Source organism: Sander vitreus, chromosome 1 (genome assembly GCF_031162955.1).
Source record: "Sander vitreus isolate 19-12246 chromosome 1, sanVit1, whole genome shotgun sequence".
NCBI lineage: Eukaryota > Metazoa > Chordata > Actinopteri > Perciformes > Percidae > Sander > Sander vitreus.
The window spans coordinates 9,915,067-9,942,192 of record NC_135855.1 but is presented as its reverse complement, the minus strand read 5'-3'; the positions used below and the strand labels follow the sequence as shown (position 1 = coordinate 9,942,192).

Sequence of the window (27,126 nt, the reverse complement as noted above, 5' to 3'; positions counted from 1 at the left end):
TCATTGCCAACAAAGAGTATATACCAAAGTATTGAGATGAGCTTTTGTTATGACCAAATACTTATTTTCCACCATAATTTGCAAATAAATTCATTAAAAATCCTACATTGTGATTTTCTGGATTTTCTAATTTTGTCTCTCATAGTTTAAGTGTACCTATGATGAAAATTACAGGCCTCTCATCTTTTTAAGTGGGAGAACTTGCACAATTGGTGACTGACTAAATATGTTTTTTGCCCCACTGTAGCTACGGACAGAGTAGTCCTTGATGCCATGCAGAATGATCTCCAGCACAACCGAGAAGTCAAGAAGATCCTCTCCATCAGGAGGATGCCAACATTCATTTCCCTTAGCATCTGTGGCCTTCCCAAAGACAGAAAAAAATACTCTACTACTGTAAAATAACTTGTAATTTTCTCAGAAAACAAGAACACGTTTCGCTGCTGGTGCCCCATTGGTGTTGTCTATGTTAGATGTAGGAGTAGCAAGTTTTTAAATTTGGTTTAGAGTGGTGTAAGGAGCACTTGGGTTGTCTGGCACACTATTTCCTCTGTCAGTTCTTTAGCATGTTAGAATATTCTAACCAGAAGCAAAGATCTGTCAAGATCAACCCATTTTTCCCACCTTACCTCAAATTTACCCTCTTGGAGCCTCAATATGTGGGTAAATCTCTCCATGTCATATATTTCTTTTACTACACCTAGCCCTTGTTTCTTTGTAGGTGGGTCTGCTTTGTACCATGTTCTGGTTATAGTTTTCTTGCAGGCTGCCAGCAGTTCCTTGATCAGGTACCTGTCCTCACCCCGTTTCCCTGTGCCAGATTCCCCAGATATAACACTGAGCCGGTCTTAGGCACCCCATAACCTAATCTCCTTCAATACTCGCCCTACTTCTTACCAATACCCTTTTCATCTTTTGGCACTTCCAAAATATGTGCATATTCACCCCAGAACACCTAGTCTGTTCTGGGGTGAACCTTCCTTTTGTCTTTAATATTCTTCTACCCAAACTCCCTCCATACCCTAGACTGGGTAAACCCAGCCCGATCTGCCGGCAATTTGATTTCACCCTGCAGCTCAGGCTGGAAACCTGTACGTTTATCTATCCTGCTTCCGTTACACATTTGCAGGAACCAATCACAAACTGGCTTATCCACCTGGCGCGCTATTGGCGGGTTTAACACGATGACGATAGAGAAGCAAAGGCAAGCAGCTTTTTGTTTACATTCAACATTACGACCACCGAAGCGCAGCAACCCGTTGATGTCGTTGTCGCTGTGGTTTCAAAAGATTTTAAAGGCAAGTTCTCTGAAAACGGAACAGAAACTTGCCCTGGAACAATTCGTACCTGTTTGCAATACCGACCAGCTTTTTTTTTTTTTAAACTTCCGACCGGCTTTCGCTCTGCAAAGTACATCACCTGGAGCAGACTCCCCAGACTAATGTTCAATCTTAAAAGATTGAGCTTGGACTGGTAATAGCCAGCCTATCCATACCCTTGAACTAGTGGTTGAATGCTGTACCCTGCACATAATCGTACCACTCTTCCCCTGTCAACTCAATCCCCAGTTCTCTCTCCCACTTTTCTTTTATGCATGTTGTTGAGTTCTCTGTACCCTTCAATTAAGCTCACTAAAGATCACTCTACCCTTCCTTCCATTATGTGGAAATCATTACCTTAATGCTCAGTAGTCTTAGCTACTTTTATTTCCCTTATATAATAGTGCCTCACTTGAAGGTACCTAAAATGTCACCTTTTTTACAAACCAAACTTCTTGAAAACTCTGCATTTCCCCCTTTTCTACCATTGTACATATTGCTGTGATAACCCCTCGGGCCCATCTCCTAAAACCATGATCTCTTCCCGGCAGAAATTTAGTATCATGTATTAACCATCTCAGAATCTTTGGCTCCCTATCTCCTTACTGCTGTGTTCCATGTGTTTAAGGTGAATTTAGTGATTGGGTCTATTAAACTGTGTTGTATAATAAATAATTCTTTATCCCCTATTGGGGAATAAAGGTGTTGAATCTGGTATTCCTCCCCCTTCATTTTGATATCTTTCCACTTAGCTATATAGTCCTTATTACACCAGCATGCCACAGCTGTGATCTGTGCTGCGTAATAGTGTTTAAAGCTCGGCACTGCCATTCCTCCTCCCTCCTTAATTGTGGTGTCACAAGCCTGATTCTCGATCTCTTTCCACCCCCAGATAAACCTTGAGACCCATTTATCCCACTCCATAAATTAGCTTTGTGGTCATAGGCGTCGATTTTGGTGGGGACGGTGGGTACATGTACCTATCAGATTTCGTCATGAGTCATTTTGTACCCACCACTTTTTTTGAAAAAGTTGAGCTGAATTTAGTTTAAAAAAAAAAGTTCATAACACAATTCTTGAGCGACAGATGCCAACATCTACCTACACATCTCCAAGGAGCCAGGGACTTTTGCTTTGTGTTGGTCTCTCAAGGGATTGTTTTGGTTGTTGAATTGAAATATCCCCTGATCTGTAGGTATCACTCTCCAATCAAGAGGATTGTGTTTGCATTGAAACCCCAGAAGCAACTCTTTCCACAGTTATTTTTTATCCTGCACAGCTCCTCTGAGTCTAATGTCATGTCACATTGTCAACATGGTACATGGATACATGAAGCAGAACATAGTGGTCATATGTCGAATGCTTTTTGAAAACTATAGGCTTTCGTCTTCATAAAATGTATCGGACATCACATTTTGTATACATTTTTATTAATTTATACATTAGTAAGCTACAGGACAGCGTCTTTCAAAACGAAACTTTCGAAACGATGACCTGCGCGAAAGAAAAAAAATGAGTCATTGTACCCAGCACTTTCGAAAATGCACTTCCGAATGAGTCTCTGTCCCCAGCACATTTCAAACCAAACTGATGCCCATGTTTGTGGTACATGTATGGGTAAAGATTGAAAGAGGTACAATAGCCTTGGCAATATGTTCATTTTAACTATACAAGATTCTCGAACTGAGGTCCAGGGTCTGTATTGACCACTTTCCCAAACCCCTCTTAATGTCCTGATTAATCTGTGTATAATTTGCCTTGTATAGAATGTATACCTCTTTTGTAATGTTCACCCCTAGGTAGGACTTTTTTCTTGAAACAGATTGCTAAACTTCTTTTGTGTTAAGTTCGATTCATTTAGCATCCAAAATCAAGCTTACCTCTGTAGTCCTGAGCAACTTCGGATCTTCACGGAGGAAATATGGCAGCCCCCTCAGGATGACCGACCTCTTTATTTGGTTGGAATTCTGTAAAAAAAACTAAAATAAAAATGAAACTATTAAAGCCAGACAACCACTTGCCACCTAAGTAAATGTGACCATGTGGACACCTCGCTTTAATAACAAGTCTGACAACCATTGAACAATTGCAGTGAGTTAACACTATAACCAAAATAAAACCAAGATAACAGCAAATGGTAAAAAGCCAAGTAAAATATAGCAGCAAGCGTCGATTTGCAGGTTCAAACCCTTTCTCGGCCAACAGAAGGATGTAAATGGGATGTATTTAACAACTACTCAAAGCGCTTTCACTTATTGCAGGCACCATTTACACCACATTACACACAGTGGCTGAGGCTACCACATCATATTATTCATGGACATTCCCACCGACTATTCCTTTTAATCTAATTGGGAATTGTCAGTGGCCTATTTGTCTTATCTGATAATGCATAGGGATAACACTAAATGGCAGTATTTAATTCCTTTAAGGTAAAGTAATGCTTGTCAATGTCTGTAGACACTAACACAACTCCGCAGGTACTATTCCTTCCAATTAGACGTATATAAAGTCTTTTAACCCTGTAACAGTGAGTTAGGTTAGTTTAGGACAGTCCTTTTTCACTCCAACACCACCCTCTTTATCTTGTACAGCTTCAGTGTGCAAGGTTTTTGTTCTCAAAAGGAAACAAACCATCACTCAGAGATACTCTGAATAGCACTATGACTGGCTAAGCAGGACCTACAAATGTCAACACGAAATGACTCTTGAAACCCAGCCAAAGAATGAGCTCCTAAATTGTCTGATGACACATTACGTTTACATGCACATAATATTCCAGTGTTTGCCCTTATTCCGAAAAAGACGATATTCCGACTAAGCTGTTTACATGACTAATGAAAGTGAATATTCCACTAATATTCCCAGTTACATGTAGACGTGCAAAATACAATTCTCACCGGTGGTGGACATGTTGGACCATGCGAACACAGCTTCCCAGCTATTTCATTCCTTCAACCAGCTTCTTAAAAAGGTTGGCTCATAAACAAAAACCTGTTGATATCCAAGTCTTTGATAATGTTTAAAAGTAGCTGCGTTTTTTTTTTTTTTTTTTTTTTTTTTTTAAAATCGGGTCTCCAGCTTTGCAAACTGTTGGCTGGTTGGTTGGTTTGTGTACAGCAACCATAAGAAATGCTCAGAGCTGACCATAAGCGTGCAATAAAAACCTCAATTGAGACATTACGAATGCCCTGTATACGTGTCCAAAGAATGCCTCTAAAACCCAAATACCGGAATGTCATAGGTCTTAATCGGAAAATGCTATATTTGGAAAAATGCCTTATACAGAATATTCAAACAGTATGTTGTTAACATGACTTGTATCAAATTCAGAATATTGTCATATTCTGAATAATAGTGAAACATTGGTTTGCATGTGAATGTGGCAAGGCGGGTGGCGCTAGGGGAGGAGCCGCCACCCGATTCCAACTAACCGACAACGCCACCTGGGGACTCCCACCCCAAGATATGTTTATTTCTACTTCAACAAGCACCCCATTATACAAAAGGCTAAACAGGTTCACTAACTGAAGTAAGACAGACGTGGTTACAAAAGAAATATAAATTTATTAATGGATAATTTATGACCAGAAGTGCCTGTAAAAGGGATGGTTAGAAATGAGGTTTAAATCATAGATAGAGAGTTATTTCTTTTTTAAACAGATACACTCCCAGTTACGGCTTAAATTATCAAAGGAGAGGGGGAAGAAAGTGGGCAGAGGCCAGCTGTGGAGAGACAGTCTACCAAGGGTGTGTGCCGGGGGTACACCAACTTACCCACCGCATGTGTCCACTGCAATCGATAGTCACTGCAAACCAGTTCACTGCAAATCGTCTCACCGTGCCATTATCACTCCAATCTGTGAAGGGAACCACACCAACGTGCCTAGTCTCCACCACAAGCTGGCTACTAGCTCCACTGCAAAGCAAAATAACAACAAAATAAAGAAAACAATAAACCAGTTGATAACCTAAAATACAAGCAAACTAAACAGGGAGTTTCCTGGGGCACTAACAAAGATGTACTAAAATGATTAAAATCCAAACAACTAAACCAAGGCAAAACAGCAGCTGACAACCTTCACTCAAATGTACTCAGTAGGCTAAGGGAGAGTTCATCACACCACTCCAGGCAGGGGAGCTTGGAATCCCTTCCAGGCCCAACAGTCAGGCAGGCAGCAGACTACTGCAAAATATACAACCAAGTATTTAAAAACACCTTGAAAGCGTAAAACAGACTTAACTCAATTACCTACCTAAAAGTCACAGAGATGGTCTCATGTGGCAACCAACAGCCAGAGACAAAGCCAAGAGGCAGCCATGATGATACAGGTGCTTTATATAAGCTCAGCTAATGAGGGGGTTTGGCCTGGGTGGAGCTAATTTGATCTAGTTGAGGTGCGTTCAAGAACCAACAGGGTGCAAAGCTTACTGCACACACCACTACAAAAACATACTCACTAATACAGGTACCCAACCTATCAATGTAAAATCCATGGTTTTCAAGTATACAAAGGTCTCTAAGAAGTTGTTCAACAATTGGTTCATAACCAAAAGTCTTCACATCATTACTATTGCTAAATATTGCAAGGTAACCCAAGAGAGAAATACTCAACTCCACTGAAAGAACAGGATTGTCTTTGAAGTAAGCCCATCACAAAATGATTTGTACTGACCAGATTTGACGTTTGACTGTTCTAGGATTTTGTCACTTACATCCTCCAAGAGGACCACTCGATGAAAATGAAGACAGCTAACAGGATTGGTTTTCTGAAGGGTCTCAGTCACTAACTTCAATATGGCATCATCTATATTCAAGTTATGCTCTTTTAGCACTGCTTTAACAAGGCAAGGCAATTTTATTTATATAGCACATCTCAGCAACAGTGCAATTCAAAGTGCTTTACATAAAACATTAAAAGCAGTTAGAAATTAATACAAAAATTAAAACAGAATGCAGGAATATAATTCACAATGCAGTACAATAAGTTAAAAAAAACGCAACGTCAAAAAGATAGGTCTTTAGCCTTGATTTAAAAGAGCTGAGAGTTGTTGCGGACCTACAGTCATCTGGAAGTGTGTTCCAGATATGTGGAGCATACAAACTGAATGCTGCTACCCCCTTTTTGGATCTGACTCTGGGGACAATAAGCAGACCTGTCCCAGATGATCTGAGAGGTCTGGGTGGTTCATAGTTTACAAGCAGATCCAAAATGTATTTTGGCCCTGAACCGTTTAGTGATTTATAAACCAGCAGAAATATTTTGAAATCTATTCTTTGAGGCATAGGACGCCAGTGTAAAGACATAAGAACTAGAGTGATATGATTCACATGAACATGATTCGAGCAGCGGTGTTTTGAATCAGCTGCAACTGTCTGATTGATCTTTTAGGGAGACCTGTAAAGACACTGTTACAGTAGTCAAGTCTACTGAAGATAAAAGCATGGACAAGTTTTTCCAAATCCTGTTGACATATAAGTCCCTTTAACCCTTGATATATTCTTAAGGTGGTAATAGGCAGACTTTGTTATTGTCTTAATGTGGCTGTTAAAATTCAGGTCAGAGTCCATAATTACACCAAGATTTCTGGCTTTGTCTATTGTTTTTAACATTGTCGTTTGAAGCTCAGCGCTGATTTTTAATCGTTCCTCTTTTGCTCCAAAAATAATCACCTCAGTTTTTTCTTAATTTAATTTAAGAAAGTTCTGGCACATCCAGTCGTTAGTTTATTCAATGCACCTAGCCAGTTTTTGTATTGGACTGTAGTCCCCAGGCGACAAGGTTATGTAAATGTGTGTGTCGTCTGCATAACTATGATAACTTATGTTGTTGTTTTTCCATAATCTGAGCCAGTGGAAGCACGTACATATTAAACAGAAGAGGCCCCAGGACGGATCCTTGGGGAACTCCACACGTCATATTTGTGTGCTCAGATGCATAATTACCTATAGACACATAGTAGTTCCTATTATTTAAATAGGATTCAAAACCACTTTAGTACTGAGCCAGAAAGGCCAACCCAGTTTTCCAATCGGTCTAGTAATATGTTGTGGTCGACCGTGTCAAATGCAGCACTGAGATCGAGTAATACTAAGACTGTAGTTTTGCCACTATCTATGTTTAAGTGGATGTCATTAAAGACTTTAACAAGAGCCGTCTCAGTGCTGTGATGTGGTCGAAAACCCGACTGGAAGGCATCAAAATATTGTTTAGGGACAAAAAAAGGTTGAGTTGTTGAAAAAACCGCTTTTGCAATGATTTTACTTAAAAATGGAGGGTTTGATATCGGCCTATAGTTGTCCATTAGTGACATATTTAGATTGTTCTTTTTTAAGAGTGGCTTGATGACTGCAGTTTTCAGGGCCTGTGGGAAGATACCTGAGCGAAGAGAAGTGTTTACAATCTAAAACAATTTGAAACATTTTTTAAAAAGCCGGTTGGTAAAATATCATGGCAACAGGAGGTTTTCAAATGTTGTATAATGTCCTCCAGGTTATTTTGGTTAATCGTTTGAAATTGTGTCTGTCCTGGGGCTACCCCATGCCTTCATTTAAGCCAGTGGTAGCATTGGACTGTTAGCATTAGCATTGGGCTAGCATCAATGGACACATGGCTTGTCATTTCATGTCATTTCCTTTCAGTTTATTTAAGTACTAGTCGAAAGAGTAGAAATCATGATTTGATAAATATGACACATACACAGTTAATTTCAAGTCATTTATTTTAGGTTATTGGATTTACTCAAGGTCATCCAAATGTTTGCATGTTTCATTCACCTGTTCTCATCTTCAAGTCAAGTTTATTTCATCCATAAAAATATAAATTACAGTGCTCATACCCACCTAACACAATAAAATAAATACAATATAATACAATACAATACATTAAATACAATACAACATTTATAAAAATTTACGTTTAAAGTGCTTGTTGTGCTGTCTCATAGTCTGAGGTATAAAAGAGAGAGCATACTGCTTAGTTCGTGTCACAGGAGGCCTTAGCCTACCACTACGTTCCATAACTCTGCCCATCAAATTACCATGAAGAGGGTGACCCGGGTCCCTCGTTATTTTCTGTGTCATTTTTGCCAGACGGATGTCATATACTTGATCCACTGTATCCACTCTCCTACCATTTTTCCAGCCCTTTTAGTCACTCTATCAATCCTTGCCTTCTCGGTTATCCCAGCATTCCCACCCCAACCCACCACACAATAACTCCAAACAGTACATATCACTGACATAAAAAACATTCTCACCACATCCGTATTCACCTTAAAGGACTGCAACTTCCTCATACAGTACACACGTGGACTTAATTTTTTCATCAATAAGTCAACATGATCTGACCATGTTAGCCTATCATTAAAAACAATACCCAAATACTTGTATGCGCTCACTCTTTCTATTACTGAACCTTTAATTTCCACTGCCTCAGTTGTCATCTTATTTCTCCTGTAATCAATTACTAATTCTTTAGTTTTCTTAACATTGAGTTCTAGGAAATGAGTGTCACAAAAATCAACAAAAGCTTTTATCTCATTTTGATAGTATAGTCATCATTTTCAATTAACCCAATGAGCGCTGTGTCGTCAGCAAATTTAAAAATTTGACAGCTTGCATGCTGTGGACGGTAGTCTGCAGTGTAAATGGTAAAAAGAAAGGGTGATAAAACAGTTCGCTGAGGTGACCCTGTGTTTGTCATGATCTTGTCTGACTTAACTTTTGAGTTTAGCTTGACAAATTGAGACTTGTTGTCTAAGAAATTTAGAATGAAAGAAATAAATACACCTGGAAACTTCATCATTAAAAGCTTATTTACTATGATGTGTGGTTGTATCATATTAAATGCTGAGCTAAAATCATAATACAGAATTCTCACACACCGTCCCCCTGCATCTAGGCGAGCATAGACACTGTCCAGTTTACAGACAATAGCATCCTCTGCCCCTCTCCCTTTCTGATAAGCAAATTGGCAGGGGTCAAGAAAATGCTCTACATGAGGCTTCAGACTATTTAACACAATTTTCTCACATACCTTCATAGCTATGGAGGTTAGAGCCACTGGTCTTAGATCATTCATACACTCAACGGTTGTCTTTTTAGGTCCTGGTATAATGCAAGATTGTTTCCATAAATCCGGTAAAACTTTATGAGAGAAACAATTATTAAAAATACTTGAAAAAATACTTGCTAACTGAAAAGCACAGCCTTTTAATACTTTTGGAGACAGTCCATCTGGACCTGCTGCTTTAGTAGCTTTCAGCCTCATAAACATACCATATACCTCCTGATTATTAGTTTGCAGTGTATAGTTATCATCCTCTGCGCTCCCAATCATATCCTTGAGTCTTTGTCTTTCATCAGAAAAATCTATTTTGTCAAATCTATTATAGAAATGATTTAGGTTATTAGCATATTCCCTTGTGCCATTTAACTGGGATCTATTTACCTTCCCTTTCCTTGCATATCCACTCATTAACCACATTCCTTCCCAGACTCTCTTCATATCATTCTCTTTAAAATAATTTACTATTTCGCATTTATACTGATATTTCTCTTTATTTATTTCCCTTTTAAGTTCTTTACGGATCTTTTTCAGTGTATTCTTGTCTCCCCTAGCAAAGGATTTCCTTTTGTCATTTATTAACCTTTTAATTTCAGCATTTATCCATGGTTTACAATTTGCATATACCTTAACCCTCTTTTCCTGCACAACCATATCATTGCAAAAATGTATATACCCACAGACGGATTCAGTAAATTCATTTATATCCTTGGCACTATTTTCAAAAACCGCCCAATCCGTATTTTCAAACGAATCTTTCAGTCTCTCCATCGCGTCTTTTGTCATCTTTTTCACCATGATCGTTTCCTTTTTGTGCCTCTTTACGAGTGGGATATATTTGCAGGATAGGACAGAGCAGGATCAGATTATGGTCCGCCTTGCCTAAACTTGGCAAACTTCTGGACATATACGCATCCTTGACCTTAGTGTAACAGTGGTCGAGGACCGTTTCGCCCCTTGTGTTACACTTGACATGTTGATAGTAGTGTGACCCACTTGACTTTACGATACAATGGTTAAAATCCCCCGTTATCACAACAAACGCATCAGGCGACGCAGACTCAATTCTGTACACTGCCGCTTGTATCTCCTCGGCCGCCTCCTTAGACACATTTCTATGTGGCATATAAACTGCCATCACAACCACGTGAAAATTCACGAGGGATATAATATGGGCGAACACTGACAGTCATTATCTCAGAGTTTGGGGTACAAGTATGTGTCTTAATGGACATATTATTTGGGTGACAATATTCCTCATTCACATACACCATAAGTCCGCCGCCTCCTTTCTTCCCTGAATCCGCTGTTCTATCCCCTCGAAAAGCTTTGAATCCATGCACCACCACTAGTTCATCAGTGTGATTTCTGTTGAGCCAAGTTTTGGTAAAGACCATCAAACTTATTGATCTATATTCGTGGAGAAACAGGTCATTGGCTCTCAGTTCGTCCATTTTGTTCCCAATCGACTGCACATTTCCCATGATCATAGACGGGATGTAGGGCCGACATCTCCGTGATTTAAGTCTCTTTAAAACTCCACCAGATTTACCTCTCTTTCGTCTTATTATCTCTTTCGGGAACTCTTGGAAATCCGCCACGGTAGCCAGTGACCCACTCCGCCATTGTTCCAGGCCAGCTCCAATCCCTTTCAATTCAGCAAACGAGTAACAAACTCTCACGGCATAACACCCTCGATTGTCCAAAGACTGCAAGAGGTATGTGCAAAACAGCAACAACCAGCACTTCTTGACGTCCATTGCAGATAAAAAGTCTAAAAATATAAAAGAAAATCTAAAGCTAGACGGGAGTAGCGTGGTCTGCCACAGGAGCAGCGACCGGAAGTCTAGGATAGACAAGCAGGGATCTGGGTCGAAGCGGAAAACAGGAAGTGACAGAGTCTGAAGTAATTTATAGGGGGGAAGACCTGGAACAGTCCAAGTGTAAGCCAGTACAGAGGGGGTACTGGAGTGCCTAAAGTTTTCTGTTTTGAGAAGCTTGTTCAGCATGTAACATTTTATTTTGGGTTTTATAATTGGTATATTGTGTATTAATGTAGCCAGAAATGTTTTGGAATGTTGAGGTAACATGAGTTTGTGGGGTTTGATTGATTTCCAATTAACTTTGGTTTGTCTTGTAGGAGGGGCTTTTGGTATAAAGGAAGGAGGCAGGGGCTCCTCTGGGCAGAACAGTTTTGTCCTGGAAGGGTGCAGGTGCGGGTGCGGGTGCTAGAGCTAGAGCCAGAGCCCAATAGTCAGGGCTTGAGCTAGTCTTTATATTGTTTAATATTTGTTTGGTATGATAATTTGAATAATTTTTACTTAGTTTCCTTGCTGTTGTTTTTAATAATTCACCCTTGCACTACTGCACTGTCCACGTGAATGGGGAAGAACTAAATCGACGCACCACGTGAAGAACTCCTGAGTCCATGTCTCCTCCTTCCACCATGGGGCTAAACCTTACAGTATCATACTGGAATTTGTTTTGCTTGAACACTGTGACAATGTCTACCCTGTACCTGTTATGGAGGCACTGACTAATTTTCTGATTTTTTTCACTGAAGAAGATGGCGAAGTCATTGCAGGCCTTGGTGGATAAAAGTTCAGATGCTACTGGTACGGGAGGGTTTGTTAACCTATCGACAGTAGCAACCAAAGTACGTGAATTATTGTTTTTAGCAATAATGTCGGAGAAGAAGGACCCGCCTTGCATTCCTTATGTTAAACTTTCCTGATTGCTTCTTTTCCGACCATAGTCAGAAAACCAGGGGAGACTCGTTTCCTCCAGGGCCGACGTTATACGATAAATAACGTTGGGGTTAAAATCCCGTTTCTGGTGAGCAAATGAATGAGCTTGGCTTTTAGTCTGGAGTTTATTTCGAACACAGCACACAGTGTACAAAACACACAGTGTACAAAACTCAAACTTATTCCTCCAACTCTGCTCTGGTCGCATTCACACATCTGCTTCCTCTTCTCTATTTTTCTCTCTGCCCCCCCTTTCCACACACACACACATGCACAGAGCTCTCTTAAAGGAGCTGCAGCACCATTTTACAACACTACATTGTTTATTCATTCATTATTACAACTTAATTCCACTCCAGCAAAATAACACATTTCTTTCACAGGTATACAGCCCTCATTTGCAAGAAGTCCATCTGAGAGGGTCAGTGTAGGCCTTATCAGTATTTCACAGTCCATTACTACGGGGAAATAGTCACTGGTGGCGTTTCTCAATGGAAAGAGGCAATCCTTCTTGCTGGGGAAACGTGTTGTGGTAGGGCATTGCAAACTTTGATGGGGCACGCATATTACACAAGTCACAAGATAACCTAAACACTATAGGCGACCGAAGCATTTGCATAAATATTGCATTTTTTAGATTTTAGATTTTCTTAGCATGAACACATGTAAACCCAACTGTTAGCTGCAACAGCAAAATAACAATATAAACGTTTCCCCCTTTTTTTTACTGAAAAATTATCTTGACTCTTGAATTGTCCATTAGTCTAATGTACTTAGTGAGACACCCACTCTCCCAACCTGGCTGGGGGCCTTCGTTGACAGCTCGGCCTTTGAGAACGACGACCCTGTTAAGGTGGGTCCACTGCACCACCCCCACTATCCTGAGTGTCCTCAGCGGAATGATGGGTGGAGGACAGTGAGGTCACCGTGGCCGGTGTGTCCCCTGCTTGATCTAGGATGCCACAGGAAGTCTCCTCCACGTTGGGGGCTGGGGGTGACACCTCCACAGATGTCCAGCCTTGAGCAAACTCCCTTGGTCCAAGAGTTGTCCAGGGGATCACGGCTGCGATAAGGTTTCAACTGGTCATGATGAACCACTTTCGCTTTGGTCTTTGGCCCTTTTTGAATGCGATAGACTAGGTCATCCAGCTGCCCTAGGATGAAAAATGGACCTTCATATGATGGGAGGAACTTCCTGACTTTATTTTTTAGGCCAGTTACCAGGTCCACCGGTTCACTGACTTCCCGACCGAACATCATGTAATTGGGGGTGAGACCAGGAGCACTGTGCCTTGTTGCTCTGTAGGCCATGACTGCATAAGGAATCATGAGATCCCAGTCCCAGTGACAGCGTTCGGCTGTTGTGGCCAGGATCTTTTGCAAGGTGGAATTGAACCGTTCCACCTGGCCATCAGACTGTGGTCGAAAAGGTGTAGTACGTGTCTTTTCAACCCCGAACAGTGTGCACATTTTCTGAAATTATTTGAAACACTTGGGACTCAAAATTACGACCTTGGTCGCTGTGAAACGTCTGCGGGGCCCCATAATGGCACACCCACTCTGAGGCAAGCACTCCGGCTACATTTCAGCCTTATCATTGGGTAGGGGGAACGCCTCTACCCATTTTGTGAAGTAATCCTGTACCACAAGCACATAGCTGTTGTGACGCTCTGTCTCATTCAGTGGCCTCATAATATCTAAAGCAACCCGCTCCATAGGGGCTCCTACCCTGATGGTTCCCATAGGAGCCTGTGGTGTCTTGCGGGGTCTGGCTTTGGACGCACAGCTGGTGCAGGTCCGACACCAGAGAGTGACATCCTCCCTCAGGATGGAAGGCACGTGGTAGCACAATTTGTGGATAAAACTGTGTGTCATCCAGACAATAGAACCACCTGACAAGGATTCCATTTCGGATGTAGAGCCGCCTCCACTGTCTCCAATATGTCTTTGTGGCTGGACTGCATGGCAAGACTGCAATCAATGTGGGCCGCTCTCCACCAGCCTCCATCCAAGCCCTGATAGGTGCAATGTCGGAATCAGCTTCCTGCGCCTGCTGCAGCTCCTCTGGGGACCAGCCACAGAAAAATGCAGCCTCACTGGTCTTAGCCACATTAATCTTCTCTTGGGGTTTGAAATTTACCCCCACTGGACTATCCATTGTTGGGGCTAACGACCTTTCTACCACCACTGGACTCTGCTTCGACTGGCTGACGACAGAGTCCAACTCACATTGCACAGCTTGATGGCAGACGGTCTTTGGATAAGGGGAGGGTCCTGGCAGCTTACATGGGCAGCATTGGCGAGAAGGCTGCCTGGAGAGGCTGTCGGCGTTGTTGTGCAAGCGGCCTGGGCGATGGATGATTTCGAAGTCGTATTCACCCAGTCTCTCCAACCATCTGGCAAGCTGACCTTCAGGCTCCTTCATTTTTGTCAGCCAACAGAGACTGCTATGGTCTGTACGCACCGTAAAAGGACGCCCCAGGAGGTACTGTTGAAAATGTGATGTGAACTCCACTATCACTAACAGTTCGCACCTTGTGGTACAGTAGTTCAGTTTTGGACAGCTTGCGGCTCCCGTACGCCAGCACATGCTCCCTGCCCTGCTGAGCTTGGGACAGGACAGCACCAATGCCAACGTCACTTGCATCAGTGTCCAGTATCATGTGTCCCTGGTCTAAAGGGTAGCCCAGAACTGGTGTAGTGTTGCGCAGATGCTCCTCTTGACATTCCGTCGTCCACTGGAACCAAGCATATTTCTTGGTCAGGGCATGGAGGGGCTCAGCTACCGTGGCAAAATCCATGAATCGTCGGTAGTATGATGCCAGGCCGATGAACTGACGGATCTCCTGGACTGATGTGGGTGTAGGTCACTCATGAACCTTCTGTACCTTGGTGGGGTCTGTGACCACCCCCTGTTCTGAAACTATGTGACCCAGATAGGCCACTTCACGGCAGAAGAGGCAGCATTTCACCAGCATCAACTTCAGGTTGGCTTGCTGCAGCCTTTCAAAAACTTGGTCAAGACGCTGAAGCATCTCCGACACATCCCGACCCAGTACAATTATGTCGTCCAAGTACACAAGGCACGTCTCCCACTGCAGGCCAGCCAACACACGGTCCATCAGCCGTTGGAATGTAGCTGGAGCGTTATATAATCCAAACGGCATGACATTCCATTCAAACAGTCCATTTCTGATGCAGAAGGCGGCTGCTCGTCGGGCTCGGGGGTCAGCTCAACTTGCCAGTATCCGGAGGTGAGGTCCAGCGTACTCAACCATTTGGCAGTGGAGAGGGTGTCCAGTGTGTCCTGGATGCGGGCCAGCGGATAAACGTCCTTTATTGTGCAGTCAATAAGTGTTCTGTAGTCTACACAGAGGCAGTACGTTCCATCCTTTTTATGCACCATCACTATGGTCGAAGCCCAGCTGCTGTGGCTACGACGGGCCCATCCAGCTTCCAGGCTCTGCTCCACCTGTTGGTCAGCATCCTGCTGCTTTTCCCATGCCATCAGACGTGGTGGCTGCTTGACAGCAACTCCTGGCCGTGTCATGATGTCATGCTGCACCAGGTTCGTGCGGCCAAGATCACTGGGTCCAGTCGAGAACACACTGCCGTAGGTGCAGAGCAGCTGGGCTAGTTGGAGCCGCTCCTCTCGGTCGAGCTCTGCTGCACTCTGGTTGTAGAGTTCTTGCAGGTGTTGCGGAACAGTAGGGAGCTCTGACTGCCTGGCCTTGGTTGTGATGTTGGCCGGCTGCAGGGCTTCTGCAGGTTGAAGAAAACCTGCAATAACTCCTCGTTTTATGGTTAAAGCTGTATTTCCAGGATTGAAGATACGGCGAGGCACGCTCTTAAAAGGTTGAGCTTCCACCAGCACACGGTCAACTAGCACTTTGTGTTTCTCCACAAAGCCTTTGGTGGGCTTAACCACTTCCCCTTTTAGGTGTTCTTTTATATGGGTGTTACCTCTTATAACATACTCCAATCCAGCTTCAACCACTACAGTCCGGGCCACTCTCACCGCGTGCGTCCTTGGTCTGCTCATGGCGTTGAAATATGGCACCTCTTCCCCAAACAGTATGATGCAGCTATTTCCAAAATCAGGGCCTGAACGAGGAACGGATGGCCAAGGAGGGCCTCTTCACCAGCAATGTCAGCCACCAGGAAATGCACGCTCACGACTGCTGCTCTTGTTGTGTTTTTCTCTGTCCCTTTGTGGTCGCCAGTGTTAACCTTTCCTGATTGTTTCTTTTCCGACTGTAGTCAGAAAACCAGGGGAGACTCGTTTCCTCCAGGGCCAACGTTATAAGATAAATAACGTCGGGGTTAAAATCCCGTTGCTGGTGAGCAAATGAAGGAGCTTGGCTTTTAGTTTGGAGTTTATTTCGAACACAGCACACACTGTGTACAAAACTCAAACTTATTCCTCCAACTCTGCTCCGGTCGCATTCACACATCTGCTTCTTCTTCTCTATTTTTCTCTCTGCCCCCCTTCCTACACACACACCCACATGCACGGAGCTCTCTTAAAGGAGCCGCAGCACCATTTTTCTAAATTATAAATGCAAAGTCTGTTTTTATAGGCGTCATAATGGACCTGGAGATTAGTTTTTCGCCACCTTTGTTCAGCTTTTCAACACTCTTTTTTCGGATCTTACAAGTGTGACATTTCTCCATGGAGATCTTTTCTTACTAGAGACAGCTTTGACCCTAAACAGTGTTCTTTGATAAATACCAACAGATAATATACCAATTTCATGAAATTCATTAATTATCTCTTGTGTAACTGACTTTGATACATGCAGGACTGCTTGCATGACTAGAAGCAAAGATGCAATTTTCACCAATGTCATTGCCATGTTCTACGTCAGCATCTTCATCATCATCATCTGACTGGAAGTCAACACAACTCCCATCCGCTGATTGAGTGCTAGTATCTGCTATATGTGTAGCACTTTATAAAGTATGATCATCTGAAAGTTCAATTTGAGGGCCAAGAAGAAGCTCTGCTTTAAAATCATGCAAAGAGTCTGAGTTATGATATTGACTTCTGTGTGATGTAAAACTTGAGTAAACACTTGATTTAAAAGCACAACCATTATATGGGTATATACCAATTTCTCAAACGCCTGCCAAGATGGCGAAGGTACAGTTTAACGTCTGCAGGTATCGTCAAAGTCATATAAAAGGCATCTTATCCTGAAGCTCACCGGTTGAGTTCTGCTTAATCCGTGTTGTCTCACATGTTCTTGGAGAGACTTTTGTGACTGGAAATAGCACACACAATCACTGTAAATGCAGGGGAGAGCTATTCTTCTTCCGTAGTGACAATGACTGCATCTGTAGTGTTCAAGTCTTCTTTGTTTATTTCTTGTGACATAAGTGCAAAACTTACATATCAAACCAGGACCTAAAACATCATGTCAGTATAACAGCAGTGGTTACAAAACACCCTACAAACATAACTAAATCAATTAACAAACAAGGTTGATTAATTGAATATTGCCAATTAATATGGTGAGATGGCAGTTTGTGTGTCAATGTTCTATTAGAATCCTCATTACATTGACATTGCAGTAGGGCTATTGTTTACAATGCCACTCTTTCTATACAACTTAATATTTCTTTCAACTCAAACTTGTCAGTAAATATGTTTAACATTTCTATAATGTTCTAGATTATGTAATGCATCTCTAGAAAGGTAAGATTTTGACATTGAAGCTGTCAGTAAAGTTACACACCTCTGCAGCTTCCTCTCCTTTTTTAAAAATAATGTCTGCCAATAGACTACATTTAGGCATACCTCAGAGCAGGTTTCAGCGTTGTGCCTGACCATTAAGAGCTTTGTAGTTCTGGAGAAGGATTTTATAGCACCATTGTGTATTTTTTTGAGTTGATTTTTAGCAAAAAAACCTTTGTTCTTTCACAAATAGGTGCTCATTCATGTGTAATTCTTCCACCAAATAATGAAAGTATTCTCGTAAGCGTAGAATCTGCCATTCATAATCATTCAGAATACATATGAGCGAGTCACTTGAATGGCGGCAGCCATGTTGCACCTCCATCTTTAAAATACATTAGCCAAAGAGGGACATACCTGGAAATTCAAGCTTCGTCTTTTACGCTTTTACACTCAGTGGCGCCGTGACGAATGCGAGGGGGAGGGGGAGATTACTCGCTGACTGCCGGCAGATTAGAAAGCCTGTTCAAGGTGGAGGATCACGCATATTCACGAGGACATGTAACGGAGTCGCAAAGGAAGCGAAAAAGAGAATTAAAATGTTAATGCGACAGGCAAAGCAACAAGACCAAAGTCAATATTGGAGTGGCTTTTCCAAGATGGAAAAGATGGTTATTCTGCCTCTTTGTGTAAATTCAAAGTTTTATAGTTGCTTGGCTAACTATAGCATGGTTGTGCATAACACTAGAATGACGTCTAAGAAACTTTTCCTCACATCAATGATGAAAAAGGGTTGTCTACCTTGTAACATAAATCTGTGTGCGGCGACGGATCACAGGCGATGAATAGTTTTACTGGCGCCATTTGTAGGATATATCAAAGGGCACTGTAAATTGTATTTATTTTTCATTGCTTTTACTTTTTACACAATGTAGCCTAATCTGATAATTCTGGGGTAGCAGATTCCATTGATGACGTTCACCTCCTGACATCTGTCCTGTAGTCTTATTTATTTTAGATGTATTATTGTCTGAAGTGAAAGTTTTTCACCCTATGACTGACACTGAGTGTAGCCTACGCCTCAGTGGGAATGGGAGAAGGGTAGGTCATTACACCTAACCCCCAATTTCCACCGGCTGCGTAACGGCTGCGTATCCGCTCCGGAACGGCGGCGGAGTCATTAGGTGTCCATTAAAGTCAATGTGTGTATTTCCACTGACTGCAGAACGGCTGCGTTCCGACTCCGGCACAGCTCCGGCGGTCCGCAGCCCTCCGGAACATATACGCAGAGCTTCTATTTTTGCCGGATGCCGGAGAGCTCCACAGCAACACGGCAGATAGTGCGGGACAGGAAGTCGAGCACAGAAACAAAATAAACATCTGGTTAATTTTCAAAATAAAATATACCGTGCTCACGGCAGATCATATTTCCCTGCACTACACCTTGAAAACACAGCACAGAGTTGTTTCCCCTCTACTCCTCTGGATGGAAACAAACTGTTGTTGGTTTTGTAGTTCTATTCTACGTGAATTCGCGAGATCTTGTGGGTCCTTGTGACTACAGTTCTCAGTCATGGCCGCAGCCGTGCCGCAAAACAAATCTGGACCTAGTGGGTGTTGACGGACGGCGGAGCACGCAGCTGACACGCAGCGGAGCTGGTCCAGAGACGTTCTGCATTCAGTGGAAATCCGGCTGTTGTGGAAAGCTCTGGTTATTCATTTCAGAGATGAGCATCTTGGTGCAATTGCAGAAGCCCCTGAAATTGAGAGCCTTAAACAGAGAACATCAATGCTCATAATGTCTATACCCTAACCGTACATGTGTTATCTATTGTATGATTTTGTAATTTATATATATATATATATATATATATATATATATATATATATATATATACATATATATATATATATATAGTCTTTGTTTGCACAGGCACTTTGGATTGGCATTTGTCACCATGTCTGCAACATCCACACATGGCAAATGGGAAGCTGCCAACATGACGATATGGGAGAAGGGCTTGGGAAGCAGTGGATCCAGAGAGATTCCAGGTCTCACAAAGCATTAGTGGACATCTTTTTCAACAAGCGTTTGCTGAAGGATGTCCACAAATATTTGCGTTTCAGGTAAAGCGTGTAAACATGTAACATTGTTCACAAATTGTGTGTGTGTGTATATATATAGATATAGATATATATCTATATATATATATATATATATCTATATATATATATCTATATATCTATATATATATATATATATATATATATATCAGGGGTGTGCAAAAAAATCGATTCACATTTGAATCGCGACAAACATGCAAGACGATACAGCTTGTACGCCCTGAAATCTGAGAAAACATACAAATACATCTCAGAACTGCAGGGGAAAATTATAAACAAGAGACTCAGAAGTGCAGTTGGATGCCTCGAAGGAGAAGCCTTTGGCCTAATGACCCAAGAAGACTTGGTGTCGTCCCCCCTATATCTCCACCACCCATATCAGAGCAGGTCTTGGTATGTGATGCACATGTGCATGCCTTCATTGTACCTTATTACCTTTGCCTGTAACTCAGTCTAGGCGGCTAGAACTATACAGATTAATAACAATATGTTGAACTGTAAAATGGTGTGTATGTCTAATGACACTGCATGTCTTCCACAGGATCAGCTTTCCAGGAGGCTGCAAATTTAGAATGATCCCTATTGCTGATCCATGTTGCTTCAAAGGCACCATGAAAAAGGAAGGGTTCATGTATAAATGGGTGTAAATACCATTATATGTTAATTTCTGTAAATAATAAATATATAATGTATAAGAAATACAGCATGAACAGTGTCTTATCATGAACAGTGTTTATTTTCATAAAATCAAAACATCTCAACGGTGGAAAAGAAAGTAAATACAATTTTTAAAGAAATGTATCCCTTATCCTACACACACAGCAACTTGGGATCCCTCTTCTATTACCCTGCCCTAGAGACCCATGCTGCCAGAAAATGAAATGCCTGTAGGCAGCATTTCTGAACTCTCTATTGTCATCGTTTGGCTCTCTTATATGGCCTAATGCTGTGATGTCATCTCTGTACTGCCTATGAATCCGGAGAAAACCTTCACCTAGGCAGTACTGTGTGAAGTGTGGCAGAAGGCTCACACAGGTGGCTGGGTTTTGTCCACAAATTTTCGCTCCCGATTGGTTGGCATGTCCCTGCAGTGTGTACAGGTACACCAAGGTATCCCTGGCACAGGTGGGGGGATGCCATGTCTTCGCTGATGCATCATCAATGCATCAAACACCAGACCTGGCTGCCTTTCTAGCAACTGTGTGGTGAGGTCCCTGTGCTCTTGCAGGCTCATTCCATCCACAAGTCTCTAAAGAAATAAAACACAAGAAATATGATCAGATAGGCTTGTTTAGGTTGCAATGTTTGATTGTTAGCAAAGTAGTAATAGTACTTCAGTAAGTTGTCAAGTGTTTACACAAAATGATGAAGAATAGCATGTGTATGGACAATGAAAAGGTGAAAATGTTGTAACACTTTCTATAGTCCATAACATAATCATATGTGTCGTGATTTCCCTGGCAGACAAGTCACGTCATGCAGCTGTAACACAGAGTAGGCTACAGCTAGAACAGCTGCGTGTAAACGATGGAGATACTAAGAGATAATTTCGGGTTCATTGACATTGTTCATACTGCTCAGAGAAATATATTAAAAACACAAACCTCTGTTGCTTCTCTCCTTTGTGTTTGAAGGGCTTCTGCTCTCTCCTCATCATCTTTGGAGAGTGTTTTTCTTTGCCTAGGAGGTCTCACGATCCACTGTCACCGGCTCTGTCTTTCCCTCTTCCTTTACCTTTCCCTCTTCCTTTAGCTTTCCCTTGCACCTCAGTCACACCAACTGATCTCTGACTCTGCTCACGGAGAAAAATATGTAGCCTACGCTGTAAACATTGCCTTACACTATTCATCTTGTACAATATACAGAATAACAATAGCACTGATACTTTACTAACATTAGCTTGCATTCGTTTGGGAACCTGATAGCTGATGTTAGCAATGAAATCGTACCAAAATAACGAAAACATAAAACTATTATTTATTTTACATAGAGGTCATAACCAACATGTTAACTGACTAAATAACTAAATGCAATTTGTAATTGTTTTCTAAAGTAACCTCATCACTGGAAGGAACCCTCATGGACAAGTCCTACTGGAAGCCATGTTAATCTTGGAATAATACCGTAGGAGTTAAAATGCGCTCGGAATGGGAGGGGCTAGAAAGTAATATTCAGTTGGTTATCATATACAATTTCACCGCTAGATGGGAGAAATTCTTACACAATGTAGCTTTAAATAAATCCTTGATTTTACAGGAAGCCAATGCAGAGAAGTTAATACAGGAGACATTTGATCTATTTTCTTAGTTCTTGACAGCACACGCGCTGCAGCATTCTGGATCAGCTGGAGAGTCTTAAGGGACTTTTTGAGCAGCCTGATAATAATAATAATTATTATTATATTATTAATAATTATAATAGTCAATCCTTGAAGTAACATATGCATGGACTAGTTTTCTGCATCGTTTTGAGACAAGATGTGCCTTATTCTGGCAATGATACGCAGGTGAAAAAGGCTGCCCAAGAGAGTTGTTTCATTGGCGTATCCTGATCAAAAATAACTGAGATTTCTGACAGTTGTGCTGGAGGCCAGGGCACTGCCATCCAGAGTACCTATATCTTTAGATAATGAGCTCTGGAGGTGTTTAGGGCCCAGCACAATAACTTCTGATTTGTCTGAGTTTAACATCAGAGGTCCATTAAAGGAAGGAGGTTTAACAAACTCAGAGTCTAACCCTGATCTCTGAGTTGATTTACCCTGGAATGGGAAACTCTGAGTTTCGGTTTTGACTCAGAGCTAAGCGTGTGCACCACCACAATAAAAAGGCAGCATGAATGGAGCCATGATACGATTCATCATGGTAACAACCACAAACAAACTGGTCGATGGAAATACTCATGTGCACATACAGCGAGTTTGAACATGCATTTCGTTAAAAAAGCAACATAGAGGCTGCTGCAAAAGAGAGAGAATTGGAGTGGGAGAAAACTACTGCTCGAGTCAATGCGTAAGCATTGACAGTGTATTCATTTCATATTTAATCACAGGTAAAATAGAATTTATGGCTCTCACTGGTTTGTGTCCAGGGAACATTACAGAAACATTTAAAAAAACGTTTCAGGGCAAGGTAAGGCTTCTTCTTGGACAACAAGTACGTGGCTTCACAGCAGAGGAGGACCGGGAGTGTTTTTAAGATAAATATACGGGTTGTATATTAACCCTATGTGAACGGATACTTCACATATGACCAAGCAGAGTATCGGGAGCAGCAGCAGTAACAGGAGCAGCAGTAGTACCGGGAGCGGTACGCGCCTGGCCAATAAACGCTATTGAAGGGCGGATCTTGGCGTGACCATAGTGGGATTCGTAATATCGTGAGCGGCACCAGGAGCTGGACGGCCGCTGCTGAAGGCTTCCCTGCGGACTGCAAACGTGTGACGGTCAGGAAGACGTTTTGTCAGGGGGAAAACTGATCTGAAATGTAACGAAAATGGAACAGAACATTGTAGAAATGTAGTATAGATAATTGCTGCAAAATGTAAAGAAGTAAAAGTCAAAAGTATGCACTATTGATTGTACTTAAGTAAAGATACGTGAAAAATGTACTTAAGTACAGTAACAAAGTATTTGTACTTCGTTACATTCCACCACTGATGATATGAGGATGGATAAGGTATCTACATATCTAATCGACTGTGAAGAAAATACCTCTCAAATCGGTTATCTGGAAATGAAAATACATCTAGTCGGGACTCAATATCATCTCCCGACGTAAACTCTCTGTGAAGTAGGCCTAATACAGCTTTTTCAAAACGTTTTATAGTCTGCCTAACATGGTTTGTCAAGTAGGTAAGTAGCGAGGCTACCCAAATGCAGTTCAGTACAGAAAACAAGATACAACAAGTGGTTCCGAAAAACAGGCAGGCCAGGAAGACAGGAACGAGCAAGCACGACCAAACAGCACAGAAAACCGGAAACTCACACATGCAGCACACAGACAGAACGTAATGATCCCACAAGACACAAAGGAAACACAGAGACTAAGGGACAGGTGACACTAGGGCTGGGGAACAGGTGAAACACATAAGACAATCACAAGGGCGGGAAAACCAAAAGACAGGACTAGGGAGAAAAGACAGACTTCAAAATAAAACAAGAAATGGGAAAACCAACAGAAAACATGAAATCAACTAAACAAAGAAACTTGACACAGGGACTAGATGTGACAGTACCCCTCCCCCAAGGGATGGCTACCAGACGGCCCTTAAAAAAGAAAACAAAAATAGTCCACAGAATAGCGCAAAAAGGCCCAGGGAGGGCGGAGGGGGTACGGAGGAGGGACGAACAAAAGTCAACCCATGGAAGGGCAAAGGGAGGAACAAGAGTCAACGGGGTTAGGGAACTGAGGTCTGTGGGAACTGAGAACAGTGGGGCTTGGGGACCGAAGTGCTGTGGCCAGCTAGGCACGGGGTCCGGGGCTGCAGACGGTAGCGAAGGTGGAACCCCTCTGGCGGCCGAGCAGGATAGTGAAGACTCTCAGGAAGATGACAGCGAAGGCGGAGACCCTCTGGAAGCTGAGCAGGACGGCGAAGGCGGAGATCCTCTGGAGGTCGAGCAGGACAGTGAAGGGAGCAGCTGTAAACTGGGACATAGAGCTGCTGTGTCTCTCTTTCCTACCCTTCCATCTCCCTAGAGTACATACACCCTAAGGCAAATTTTGAGAAAGCCATTGAACTTATTTTTAATATCTCAAAAAAAAACTTGAGTCTCTCTCTCCAGATGCTCCCAAGTTCATTCTTGGAGATTTTAATAACTGTTCCATGAAAAAGTACTTGCGCAATTAGTATCAGTATGTTGACTGTCACACTGGAAAGAATAACACTTATGATATGTGCTATGGAACTGTAAAGGATGCCTTACGGCTTCCCTGCTTCCACCACTGGGACCATCTGACCACAGTGTGGTCTATCTCTGACCTGTCTACCTGAGACTACTTAAGAGGGGGAAACCTCAACTTAAGACTGTCAATATGTGGAGTAATGAAAGCCTTTTGTCTCTGCAAGGATGTTTTGATTGCACACTCTGGGAAGTATTTGATACCCCCGATACTAATGAAAAGGTTGTGGCTGTGTCTTGTATGTGATTATATGTGTTTCTGTGTGGACTCTGTAATGCCCACGAAGACATATAAGGTATATCCTAATGATAAACCTTTGGCAAATTAAAGAACGGATGAGTCTGCATGAGGGACATACAGAGAGAAATAAAAAGGCAAATACAGCTGGATAAGCTCAGCTACAAACAGAAGCTAGATGCCTCCCTGGCTTCTGGTAACTCCAGAGAGGCATGGAAAAAAGGAAGTAAAAACATGACCTTCATTCCGGGGAAAGTCCAAGCATTTTCAAGTCACAATTGTACCAGTGCCAACAAATGTCCAGGCCCAAAGAGCCTAATGACTTTAGGCCTATAGCACTAACTTCACTGGTAATGAAGTGCTTTGAGCACCTAGTTAAGAGCCACATCATCTCCCAAACGCAGCACCTTCTAGACCCCATGCATTTGCTTATCAAGCATCCAGAGGAGGGGAAGATGCAATTGCAACTCTGTTGCATCTTTTGTACAAAGGCTCATGCCAAGATCGTATTTGCTGATTTTTCTTCTACTTTTAACACCATAAAGCCCAGTATTTTATTTGATATTTTAACAGAAGAATTTTTACTTGAAGATGGTCTGGTATCATGGATTGTTGATTTTCTGAGCTGTAGAATACAGCAATTCAGAGTCGGCAGGCAATCACCTGCACAGGATCTCCACAGGGATGTGTTTTATCTTATTTGCTGTTTATTTTATACACAAACTCCTGCACCAGTACTTTTCCTGACAGGCACTTTGGTTAGTCTCCTAAATGACCAGGAAGAGGAGCATGGGCCAGTTCTTTACTTTTTTATTGACTGCTGTGAGAAGTCAAACCTTATCTTAAATACCTCCAAAACAAAGGAGATGTCAATTGATTTTAGAAAAGCACAATCCCCTAACCCCATATATATACACAGTATATATGTCTTATTGTGGTAGTCTTGTTTTTCTGTTATGTTCTATTTCCTGTTTTATTTTGTAGTCTGTCTTGTCTCCCTTGTCTTGTTTTGTTTACTTCCTGTCTTGTGTTTCCCGCCTTTTTTGATTGTTCACCCAGCCCTAATTTGTTTCACCTGTTCCCCAGCCTAGTGTCACCTGTTGCTTGTTTCCTCATTTACTTTGTGTATTTAGTCTCTGTGTTTTTTTTTTTTTTCCTTTGTGTCTTGTGGGAGTATTACTTTCTGTTGGTGTGGGTCATGTCGCGCTGCCCTGTGGACGATTCATTGTGTTTTTCCTGGTTGGAATAAATCTTGTGGAACTGCATTTGGGTCCAAGCCTCATCTCTACATCGTGAGAGAATGCTCCCACCACAAATGGACCCAGCAGTGTTTGAGCCTCTCCTTCACCCTATGGACACAGATGGTGAGCTGATGATACAATTTTATCGCTCTCTTCATGAGGAGGACCCCGCCTTTGCTAGGCACCTGATGGCGGTGCGCTGGCAGGCTACGGAGCGGGAATTTGGCTTCCCCATCTCCAAGCCTGGCGGTCTTTCTGAGCCTCAGAGGGGCAGCTTTCCTGAACTTCAGCAGCCTACCAGCCTGCCAGTTGCTAGGCCTGCTAGCATTGTTACTACAGGTTTTTTGTCCTGCTTCCTGGTCTGCTTCTCCGGAAATTTTGTTAGACTGCCCTTCTGCCACCTGGTCAGCAAAACTCCCCGACCACCAACAGTCTTTTGAGGGCACCCGCCTAGCCATATTCCCTGGGACCCGTGGAGGCCATAGACGGGGAAAAGGACGTTATGGCTCCCTTCACCATGCCCAGCTTCAACTTCTCTTCAGTCCGGAGTCCTCACTGTTCATCGGCCCTGAGCCAGTGCTGTCCAGAGGCCCCGAGCCCAATTTGTCCAGTGTTCCTGAGCCTGTGCTGTCCAGCGGTTCTGAGCCCAAGTCTACCAGTGTTCCTGAGTCCGAGTTGACCATTGTTCATGGGCTGTCGTCCAGCCGCCCAGAACCGCCGCTGTCGCCCAGAGTCTCAGCTGTCGCCCAGCCGCCCAGAGTCTCAGCTGTCGCCCAGCCGCCCAGAGTCTCAGCTGTCGCCCAGCCGCCCAGAG

General features: G+C 42.5%; 1 protein-coding gene across 1 annotated transcript; it reads right to left on the bottom strand.

Annotated features, from left to right (window-relative positions):
* Positions 1-13,026: 13,026 nt before the first annotated feature.
* Positions 13,027-16,177, bottom strand: LOC144521723 (retrovirus-related Pol polyprotein from transposon 412). The gene is given in 6 exon segments (XM_078256292.1): positions 13,027-13,623; positions 13,625-13,719; positions 13,722-13,921; positions 14,028-14,684; positions 14,686-15,355; positions 15,358-16,177. Coding segments are annotated over 6 exon segments (3,039 nt in total).
* Positions 16,178-27,126: the final 10,949 nt, after the last annotated feature.